Source organism: Pelophylax lessonae (assembly GCF_965119305.1).
Source record: "Pelophylax lessonae genome assembly, chromosome: 11".
Lineage (NCBI taxonomy): Eukaryota > Metazoa > Chordata > Amphibia > Anura > Ranidae > Pelophylax > Pelophylax lessonae.
The window spans coordinates 176,784,414-176,796,437 of record NC_138778.1 but is presented as its reverse complement, the minus strand read 5'-3'; the positions used below and the strand labels follow the sequence as shown (position 1 = coordinate 176,796,437).

Below are 12,024 nucleotides of genomic sequence, written 5' to 3'. Positions count from 1 at the left end.
ATCGACCTCATCCCATATGCGTTTTTTCTGGAGCGTGCCCTGCGAAGAGTACTGGATCAGGCTGTAGATGAGCATGAAGAGGAAGAGTTGTGGTCCCCATCACCACCAGAAGCAGCCTTGTCGTTGTCAATTGCTGGACCTGTGGCAACGCAGAGAGAGGAGTCTGAAGAAGAGAAGTCAGAGGAGGAAGGTGGCTTTGAGGAGGTGGAATACCAGCCACAGCAGGCGTCCCAGGGGGCTTGTTCTCACCTTTCGGGGACCCTTGGTGTTGTATGTGGCTGGGTGGAGGAAGAGACCTTCAATGATGTCAGTGAGGACAAGGAACGGGACATGGCTAGCTGGTATCCAACCTTGTGCAAATGGGGAGTTTGCGGTTGTGCAAATGGACTGACTGTTAAACGGGGAGTTTGGTCTGTCAGAGTTTGGTCTGTCACTGTGAAGCGGGCGAGGGGCGTAACCCTTACACTACTTGACCGATAAAACATCATACCTGATCGTATTCACACACTGGATGTTTTAGTGCTGGTTTACACTGCCGCTACCATTAAAGTAGCGTCGCTTCCAGTGCGACTTTGGCGCGACTTAGCGCGACTTTGGCGCGACCTCATCGCGAGGCGACTTTTTATTTGGCCAATCACAATATCATGTTTTGTGACAGTCACCTAATTTCCTTTTCCTGTTTTTTGTTTTACATATTTCCCCATGTGTGCAGTGTTGTCTGTGTCATAGCTCAACTGATAGGCATGTTTGCCTTGGCATATCATATTTCAGCTTGCCAGAAAGAAAAAAAGACAGCTGGAAAGACACTGCATTAGTTTTCTACTAAAAATTATAAGAAAAATGCTGTTTTTTTTGGGGTTCTGGACATACTACAGAGCTGAAACTTGACAGGTACACTTTTTAGACCCCCCAGACACTAAATACAAAAAATGACATGCCTGCCTAAAAAAATGCCCGCTAAATGCCTGCAAGAGAAAAAGCCAGCCGCAGAGAAGCCGTATTCCTGAAAATATAAGAAAAATGCTGTTTTTTAGGGGTTCTGGACATGCTACAGAGCTGAAACTTGACAGGTACACTTTTTAGACCCCCCAGATGCTAAATCCAAAGAAATTTTTTATTTTTATTTTTTTTTAATTTTTCCAATAATTGGCTCTCTATCAAAAAATTATAATTTTTAAGAACTTTTTTTTTGCGTGATCCCTCCCTGGCATGCCACAGTCCAGGTGTTAGTCCCCTTGAAACAACTTTTCCATCACTATTGTGGCCAGAAAGAGTCCCTGTGTGTTTTAAAATTCACCTGCCTATTGAAGTCTATGGCGGTTCGCCCGGTTCGCGAACATTTGCCGATGTTCGCGTTCGCGAACGGCGAATTTTAGGTTCGCGACATCACTATCCATAGGGTTCAATATTGAGTTGCGCAAGTGCAGCTATAATAGCTTCAACTCTTCGGGGGAAGGCTGCCCACAAGGTTTAGGAGAGTGAGTCTATGGGAATGTTTCACCATTTTTCCAGAAGCGCATTTGTAAGGACAGGCACTAATGTTGGACAAGAAGGCCTGGCTCAGTGTCTCCGCTCTAATTCATCCCAAAGGGGTTCCATCAGGTTGAGGTCAGGACTCTGCAGGTCAGTAAAGTTCCCCCACCCCAAACTCGCTCATCCAGGTCTTTGTGAACCTCTCCTTGCGCACTGGTATGCAGTCATCTTGGAACAGGAAGGGACCATCCCCAAACTTGTTCCCACAAAGTTGGGAGCAAGAAATGGTCCAAAATGTCTTGGTATGCTGATGTCTTAAGAGTTCCCGTCACTGGAACTAAGGGGCCAAGCCCAACCCCTGAATAACCCCACACCAAAATCACCCCTCCACCAAATGATTTGGACCAGTGCACAAAGCAAGGTCAACAAAGACATGGATGAGTGAGTTTGGGGTGAAGGAACTTGACTGGCCTGCAACCAAACCCATTTGAGATAAATTAGAGGAAAGACTGCCTTCTCGTTCAACATCAGTGCCTGACCTCACAAATGGGTTTCTGGAAGAATAGTCAAATATTCCCATAGACATACTCCTAAAATTTGTGGACAGCCTCCCCAGAAGAGTTAAAGCTGTTATAGCTGCAAAGGGTGGGCCAACTGAATATTGAACCCTACAGACTAAGACTGGGATGCCACAAAAAGTTCATGTGCGTGTCAAGGCAGGCATCCCAATACTATTGGCAAGGCCTCTTTCACATGGGCTTTCCAATCCGGTCCGCCTGTCAGTTTTTCAGGCAGACCTGATTGGATGCTCCATGCAGCCCTATGGAGCAGCGGATGTCAGTGGAGACATCTCTGTTGACACCTGCTGCTTTCCGATTCAATCTGGTCCGTGAAATCCGGACGGAAACCCTATTTTCCCTCCATCTGGAGGATCAGATCAAAAAACAAACACAAAAAAAAAAAAAACGGACAGGCGGTCGTTTTCATCCGATCTCCCATAGAGGAGAGCGAGGATCTGACAGCTCCGTATCTGCAAAGTAAGCAGAGGTGGAGCTGTCATCTGCCTGCTCAGCGGTGATCGGCGGATGGATCCCCGCTGAGCAAAACTGAGTCCGTCGGGCGCACCGCCCGTGAGAAAGGGGCCTTATATAGTGTGCATGCGTGTCGAATACACACACACACACACGCACGTGCGCATTTGGTTCTAAAAGTGGTCAAATAATGAACAATGAATTCCTAAAAACAGGACTGGAATAGGATAGCCTATAAGATCTGACAAAAACTGGACTTACAGCATCAGCACTCTTGCCTGCTTTTTAACTACTTTTTGTCCTGAAATCTCCCCCCTTCCCCCCCTATAGAATGCTGGCATTAGGAAGTAATCTGCTAATCGCTGTCACATGGCTCCAACAAAACCTTGCCACCCCATCCCTCCTTCCACAGAGAGGAGGTAGTCTTTACTGCGATCAATGCACCATGACAAAGAAGAACATTTAAAAAACCATATACAACTCATGTCCAGTGAAGCGTTCCCTCTTCCTTCCACTGAGCACTACTTCTGATCCATCAACCAGAAACTTTCCACCAGGCTAAGCGATACCAGGAAGAGACATATTGGCATTACTGACAAATACAGCAATCCCCATACCACTCTGCTGCATTAGACTCCATGCACACTGGGCTTAAAGTAGAACTTCTCTCCCAATCAACATTTATTCTTTTCTCAAAATTTTGTGAACCCACTCGCGCCAAAACAAACAAAATAAGTTAAAGCTAGCAGCTGCTGTTGCATACCTAGTTGGTTAAGCAACATTGTATAGTCTGCAATAGTAATACTCTATATACAGATAACAGGGCTTGCTTGATGAAATGTGCGTACAAAATATACAAAATCAAACTTAGTGTAAAGTATAAAAAAGACTACTTGTACAAAAAATTACCCCTTATCAAAGTGAACACTAAGGCTTCATGTACACGGGACGTTGTTAAAAGTCCCTTTGAATGCTGGAATTTTTAGGATGTTTAAAAACGTCCGTTAGGTCGCGTTTGCATTTAGAACCATTCCTAGAGGTCAAAAAAATCATTCCCCTTTAAAAATGGAAAAACGCAAGCGCTAAACGCGGGTCATCGTGTTCGGCCGCGTTTTTGCGTTTGAAGCGCCGGGAAACACACGTTCAACCGCAAATAATTGCTTTCCAAAAAACGTCCCTGAACTCAACTGCCTGCAAATGACTGTAAATGACCGTGTGTACATGGACAGATAGGTTAACATGTAGGTGGGTTCAGGGGCTTCTGAAAAAAAAAAAAAAAAAAAAAAATGCCCAACTGCTCCTAAACGGCCATTTACAATGTCCCGTGTACATGGAGCCTAACTTTTTAAAAAAATACGGTGTGAAGTGAAAAAAAGCCCCAAAGAATCCTCTGATAGTCAAAAGGCAGACAAATTCTTCCTGCAGTGGTTGATAGGTGTTTCCAAAGATAAATCCCACTGAGAAGGGGGGGGGGGGGGGAGGGGGAGAGAGACACCATTCGTGGGTAGTGAACGTGAAGATCCCCACTCAATAGGCATCGTTGATCCTCCTCGTCATTAGGCAAGGGGATCTAAGAAAGCTTCAATGATCTCCGTGACCAGACTAAAACCTCCAGCTGATACTTAGATCCACCTTCCTCTCAGTGATCAAAGGCCCCGAAAGGGATGTAAAAGAAGGAGGGAACAAAAAACAGGGAACAGACTCAGTGTAAGAATGTACTTGTTGCCTTTAATACTTGTTGCCTTTAATAAAAGCCCCCATCGTGGGCAAAGCATACATTTTTTTAAATTCTCCCGTGCGAGCTTTAAGCCCAGCATGGCCTCCAGCTTCTGAAGACGTCACATTGATGACGAAACGAGTCAAGCTGGGACGCAGGTTGCGACACGTTCTCTGCAGGTAGAACGCACGCTGACACCTAGCAGGCCCGGCTTCCACTGCTCCCATTGTACAGTGCGGGAGTTTTTTTTTTTTTCCTTATATGCTTAGCCCACGATAGGGGCTTTAAATAAAGGCAACAAGTATGTGCTTACACTATAAGGATTACGTTCTTGTTCTCTCCTATCATCACTATGCATCCATTCGTCAGGTTTCCTCCCACTGTCCAACATGCCTCCCTATTAGTACCAATGTGAAACACTTCTCCAAGTTGCATACTGAGCACAATATAGATTTACCTGCAGCTCCTCTGGTAAGCAGACAGGGCTCAAAACTATACTCTCTCACTAGCACCTACCTAGGAGGGTGCTACACATACATACATAGCTCATACATAGCTCAGTTCAGAAAAAATTAAACAAACACTTTGAAAACACATCAGATCTCAATGAGGAAAAATATCATGCTGGAGGTCTATACTGATATGGACTGGGTAATGTGTTGGGGAACTAAAAGGATGCCACATTGGACATTAAAATGATCAACCTACAGAAGGCTAAATTCAGAGGGCTGAATTCAAAGACACCCCGAAAATCAAATTGAAAAAATTATGCAGCAGGCTAGTCCATTTTGCTGAAATTTCATTGCAACAACTCAAAATGGTACTCCGTATTTGTATGGGCCCCACGTGCTTGTATGCATGCCTGACCCAGTCAGGGCATGCTCCTAATGGGATGACATGACATATGGTGTCCAGAGGTATTTCCTCCAAGATCTGGACCAGGGCATCACTGAGCTCCTAAACAGATTGAGGTGCAACCTGGTGGCGTCAGATGGACCGACACATAATGTCCCAGAGGTGTGCTATTGGATTTAGGTCAGGCAAGCGGGTGGGGGGGGGGGGGCAATTCAATGGTATCAATTCCTTCATCCTCCAGGAACTGGCTGCATACTCTCGCCACATGAGGCTGGGCATTGTTGTGCACCAGGAGGAACCCAGGACCCACTGGACCAGCATAGGGTCTGACAATGGGTCCAAGGATTTCATCCCAATACCCAAATGACAGTCAGGGTGCCATTGTCCAGCCTGTAGACATTGGTGTGTCCCTCCATGGAAATGCCTCCCCAGACCATCACTGATCCACCACCGACCCGGTCATGCTGAATGATTTTACAGGCAGCATAATGTTCTCCACAGCTTTTCCAGACCCTTTCATATCTGTCACATCTGCTCAAGGTGAATCTGCCCTCATCTGTGAAAATCACAGGATGCCAGTGGCGGACCTGCCAATTCTGATGTTCAATGGCAAATGCCAACCAAGCTGATTGTTTGGTCAGAGACATTCATACCAGTGGCCTGCTGGAGTCAGTTTTGTAGGGCTCTGGCAGTGCCTAAAGGGCCATACACACTAAGATTTTCCGAAGACTTTTTCCTTCAGACTTACCTTTTCTATGTAGTGCAGGGGCCTGCCAGATGGCATACAAATTGAAAGTGTTTAGATTTGACCTCATATTATATGGTTTTGGTAAGTCTAAAGGAAAAAGTCTTCAGAAAATCTTATAGTGTGTATGGCCCATTATTGCACAGGGGAGCAGATATCAGCCCTGCTGATAGGTTAAGGACCTTCTTCGGCCCTGTCCAGCTCTCCTAGAGTAACTTGCCTGTCTCTTGGAATCTCCTTCATTCTCTTGAGACTGTGCTGGGAGACACAACAAATTCTCTGTCAATGGCACGTATTGATGTGCCATCCTGGAGGAGTTGGAATGCCTGTGCAACCTCTAGAGGGTCCAGGTACCGCCTCATGCTACCAGTAATGATCCTGACCCCTAAGCCAAATGCAAACCTAGTTAAAAACAGTCAGAAAAGAGGAGTAGGTAAAAAATGTCAGTGGCCTCTACCTGTAAAACCATTCCTGTTTTGAAGGTCATCTCTTTGTTGCCCATCTAGTGCACGTTAATTTCATTAACACCAAAGCAGCTGAAACCGATTACCGCCCCCCTCTGCTATTTAAAGCCGAGTTCCACCCAAAAGTGGAACTTCCGCTGATTTGCTCCCCCCCCTCCAGTGCCACGTTTGGCACCTTTCGGGGGGGGGGGTAACAGGAACCTGTTTTTGACAGGTACCCTTCCCCATTTCTGGGAGACAGCGCTGTCTCTCAGAAGTTTGGCCCCCCCTCCTCGTTCCCCCGCCGCCGAGCCAAACCTAATGCGCAGCGCATGTGCATTAGGGACCCGCTCGTGAAGCCGCAAGGCTTCACTGCCGGGTTCCCTCTCCGGCAAAGGCAGCGACAGCACCCAACAGCCGATGGAAACATCGGCTGTGGTGCCGACATCGCTGGACTCCAGGACAGGTAAGCGTTCAAATTTTAAAAGTCAGCAGCTACAGTATGTGTACAGTATGTGTAGCTGCTGACTTAATTTTTGGAGGGGGAGAGGGAAGGCTGGAACACCGCTTTAACAGACCAGATCATCTGAGGAGTTTGACTTGATGCTATATTCTGATTAAAAAGCATTCCTTTAATTTTTCAAATATTTCCAAAAATGTGAAGGGTGTTCTCACTTTTTTTTTCCCACAAAAGGGGGCAGTTCCCTTGGCAGAAAAAAAAAAAAAAAAAACGCTTATATTGAGTATTTTTGTACACCATTTTAAGCAGGGAGTTTTACTTTTTTTGTGCCAGAAATCTCCAAACAGAAAGCAAACCAGAAGGGTTTTTTTTTCCCCTGCCTTTAAATGCTGAGCTCAAATACCTGTAATCATCCTAATGTGCGTGGACACATGGATAACATTGAGTTGCTGCTACAGCCAAAAACACAAAACTCCTGTAATATCAGTGATTTTACGCCAGTGTGCATGGAGCCTTATGAAGAGAAAAAGGCACGTGTGAGAACCCCAATCTATCAGAGACCATCCCACTGTCCTGATCGGAGGGGAATAGCGGGCAGAGTGCGCCTGGTCTTTGCTCTAATTTTTAAAGCACATATTTACACATTTCTGGGAAGGGGCTGGGTTTAAAAATTCGTCCTTGTAAAATGTACCAGATTGTAACACTGATCAGTACTACTAAACGTAAGATTGTACTGTAAGGATGACAGGTCATTCTGAGTCGGCTCAGCTTTTAGTTGAAGTAGTACATTTCATAGCATCCTACAATGTATCTGTACATGCAATTAAAATAATGTAATATAAAGTAATCTAATGTAATAAAAAAAAAGTATTAATGTAATAAGGAATGTTGCACTTTGTTACCATTATTAGCACACTAACATTTTGATTTGAGTTTTACAATTTATTTGTTATTCAATTTGACAAGATCTACTTGCCTTTTCTGTAGATGTGTATCTGCGTGGGTGTAACGTATGCTTGTTTGTTTTGCACAAAACAATAAAACAGAAAACGAATGTAATCAGTGTATGAAAAATAATGTAATAAAAAAAAAAAAAAAATTAAAAAACACCCCATCTTTCACAATAGTATTGTGAGTGTGGATACAAAACTGGAGTGGTGAAGTGTCTAGAAATGATGTGGTCATAGTTTTATTAGCATGCAACAGATATCAAAACTAGATAGCAAAACTATAATATGCACCGATATCTCATGCATTGATACATACCCATGTGGTGTAGCCCTCCACAGCCATTCTCTGAGCCCTTGGAGTGTCCCCCAGGTCTGTTCTTTACCTGGATCCGGAGGTTAGAAGTATAACTCATCCTATGGCTGTGTCCTGCTCATTCAGTACAATGTGAGTGAGATGAGATCTCAGTGGACTGTCACAGCACACCCAGTCTGCCTGCTGCTCTCAGTGGAGCTAGTTATAATGGGAGAAGGGAGTGCAGCTATCACCACCAATACATGTAAACACAACACAGGAGACCTGCTGGAGCTAATCACTGGCTTTCATTCCCTGGGGGCACTCACACTACACACATTGCCATATAGTCTGATAGCAGCAGGAGGAGCTACTAGCACCAGATTTAAAAGTAAGTTCTTTGTGTGATAGAGGGTAGAGAATATAAATATATATATATATATATATATATATATATATATATATATATATATATATATATATATATATATAAATAAAATAATTTTTCTTTTTTTTTTATAAACAAAAATGTAAATCTTACCAAAGTTAAAGTTTTTTGTATTCATAAACTAAAAAAAAAAAAAAAAAAAAAAAAAAGTAAAAAAAGAAAAAGAAGCAAAGAAGAAGAGGGAAGAAAAAAAAAAAAAAAAAGCCGAATTTCAATCCCATTGATCAACTTCAGTTGAACCAGCTTGTCGGGTTTTTTTTTTTTTTTTTTTTTTTTTTTTTTGTACTATGACTGCCTGCAGCTATAGAACCCATAGTTTAGTGCGGACCTACACTAAAGATCTGATGAGAGATTACTCAACTATGAACTAAACTCTTCTTGATCCCACCACATACCTGAGAAGCGGCTGAAGGCCATTATACTCCAGTTTTGAGGTTGCACCCTATAAAACATGGGAGGTGACAAGTTATGGGGTTTGGAGACATCTGGGACATGACTGAGGGAGAACAATATGGGTAAAGCTCCCAATTGTCCCCAATTTGGAACAAAGTCCCTCTCTGTCCCTCCTTTTGGTCTGATCTGTATAGTTGAATATAGAATGCACTTTCAAAAAGTGTTTCCTGGTGCTAAACCCTTCATCCAAATTCTAAATTGCTGCATATGTAAAATGCAGAGTTGTATAAAGAACTCGAAACCCATACTTGAGTAAAAGTACAAGTGCTCAATCAAAAAGTGACTTGAGTAGAAGTACTAAAGTATTCAACATTTTTTGTACCCAAGTATTGCAAGTAGTTTTTTTAATTTTGCTACTCAAGTACTGAAAGTAAAAGTACCAGTAGTTTTGAAAAAAAAAAATTGCTACTCAACTACTGAAAGTAAAAGTACAAGTACTGAGTTATGTAGTTATTAAAGAAAGAAGTCAAAAGTTTGAACATCATATTGTTTTTTATTATTTCAAATGCAGCTTTTATTTATACATACAGTAGCATTTATTTTCGTATGCGCTGATAATACGCATGTTTTGAGTTTCATGAAACCTGCCATCTACTGTTCTGGCAGTGGTAATTTTTATAATTGTAACGAGTAACTATGCAGCACAAAAAAAAAAAAAAAAATATCGGAGTAGAAGTATTGAAATCATTGAAAAAATGTAGTGAAGTAAAAGTGGAAGTAGGAGAAAAAAAATTCTACTCTAGGAAAGTACAGATACCGCCTTTCGGTACTTAAGTACAGTAGTGAAGTAGTTCTACTTAGTTACTATACATCTCTGGTAAAATGTCAAAAGCCAATATAAAGAAATAGTGGTGGTAAAAAAGCACTTGTGGGTTTAACGAAGATTTTATTTCTTGTAGAATTATCCTATAAGGGGGCGTGGCATGGGGTGTAGCTTATGCTGACAGTTTTGCTAATAGGTGTCCCTCGTTCCCAACTCAAAAAGTTGGGAGGTAGGCGTATATTCTGCATGTATGAAGGAGGTACATAAATATGTACAGTGAAGGAGTCCCCGCTGTTGGAATACATTAGCGCTGTGCGATGGATTCCCCCAGCAACACAGTCAGCTGTTGCAGTTAAGAAATTTGCATAAGCTATAGCCAGCTAAGGCCCTTATCATACACGATCCAATCAGGTCCACCTGTCAGTTTTTCAGGGGGACCTGATGGGACCCTCCAGTCTCTTCTATGGAGTGGTGGATATCAGCAGATACACACCACCATCTGATCCGATTGGCCAAAAAACAGACAGATGGGGGACCTATTCTCCATCCATGGCGAATCAGAAGGAAACGGAACAGACTGATTGCCCCATAGAGGAGAGCGGGCTTTGTCAGTGTCTGCTCTGCACAGCGTACCGGACACAGACATGTCATTCGTCTGCTCAGCGGGGATCAGTGGAGAGATTCCTTGCTGAGCAAGCGGATTCTGCTACACAGTCCGTTTTTTTTTTTTTTTTTTTTTTTTTTTTTTTAGGGGCAAGAGGAACACAAAAAAAATAAAAAAACACCCCCCCCTCCCACCCCAAAAATAAAATTTCCTACATTCACTCAAATCTAAAGCTGTCCATAAATTGATCTAAATTCAGCCAGTTCAGCAGGAATAGACAAAATTACAATCCTCGTGTGGCCCCCCCTGTTCAACAGAAGTTAGTTGTTTGATCGACTTTTCTAAAACGGACAAGCTGGAAAACCTGAGCCAATTTGCTGCAGTTGCTGATCAGTGTATCCTGACAGTGCCACTCCAACCTCGTTTGTGTGGATGGATTAAAAAAAATAAACAAAAATAAATAAATAAATAAATAAATAAATAAATAAATAAATATCTTACACTGTGGGCTACTGCATTCTGATAGCTGGTTCCACTGGCTGTCTGACCACCATAAACCATGCCTTTGATTGAATGCTGGCACCATTTGATCAACAAATTTTCCACCTGGCAATCATAGAAAATAGGACAACAAAAAAACAAAAAACAAAAGTGCAACATAACACCAGTGCGATGTTGGGTTATCGCTTAATCTGGGTTTACAGAGATATTTGGTGCATACAAAGTGAATTTATACCCTTTCGTGAACGCCAATGCCCAGAGCTCAGCTGCACGCCAATGCCCAGAGCTCAGCTGCAATACATACACATATACATACTCACAGTATCTCACAAAAGTGAGTACACCCCTCACATTTTTTTGTAAATATTTTTTTTTTTTTTTTATCTCATTCCATGTGACAACACTGAAGAAATGACACTTGGCTACAATGTAAAGTAGTGAGTGTACAGCTTGTATAACAGTGTAAATTTGCTGTCCCCTCAAAATAGCTCAACACACAGCCATTAATGTCTAAACCGCTGGAAACAAAAGTGATTACACCCCCAAGTGAAAAAATGTCCTAATTGGGCCCAAAGTTTCAATTTTTTGTGTGGCCACCATTATTTTTCAGCATTGCCTTAACCCTCTTAGGCATGGACTTCACCAGAGCTTCACAGGTTGCCACTGGAGTTCTCTTCCACTCCTCCATGATGACATCACAGAGCTGGTGGATGTTACAGGCCTTGCGCTCTTCCACCTTCTGTTTGAGGATGCCCCACATAGGGTTTAGGTCTGCTTGGCCAGTCCATCACCTTTACCCTCAGCTTCTTTAGCAAGGCAGTGGTCATCTTGGAGGTGAGTTTGGGGTCGTTATGTTGAAATACTGCCCTGCGGCCCAGTCTCTGAAGGGAGGGGATCATGCTCTGCTTCAGTATGTCACAGTACATGTTGGCATTCATGGTTCCCTCAATGAACTGTAGCTCCCCAGTGTCGGCAGCACTCATGCAGCCCCAGACCATGACACTCCCACCACCATGCTTGACTGTAGGCAAGACACACTTGTCTTTGTACTCCTCACCTGGTTGCCGCGACACACGTTTGACACCATCTGAACCATAAAGGTTTATCTTGGTCTCATCAGACCACAGGACATGGTTCCAGTAATCCATGTCCTTAGTCTGCTCATCTTTAGTAAACTGTTTGCAGGCTTTCTAGTGCATTATTTTTAGTAGAGGCTTCCTTCTGGGACGAAAGCCATGCAGATCAATTTTTTGCAGTGTATGGTCTGAGCACTGACAGGCTGACCCCCC

At 43.1% G+C, this 12,024-nt stretch overlaps 1 protein-coding gene across 3 annotated transcripts in view; it reads right to left on the bottom strand.

Moving 5' to 3' along the window:
- The window catches only part of LOC309566586 (myosin light chain kinase, smooth muscle-like), a 122,906-nt gene extending 114,670 nt beyond the window's left edge, over nucleotides 1-8,236 (bottom strand). For 2 of the 3 annotated variants that reach the window (XM_082271778.1, XM_082271777.1), the window contains exon 1: nucleotides 7,991-8,236. In XM_082271778.1, coding sequence (XP_082127904.1) covers nucleotides 7,991-8,087 — 97 coding nt within the window. In that variant the 5' untranslated portion in view covers nucleotides 8,088-8,236. The remainder of the gene's footprint in view (nucleotides 1-7,990) is intronic. The other variant, XM_082271776.1, reaches the window with a different exon arrangement.
- Nucleotides 8,237-12,024: the final 3,788 nt, after the last annotated feature.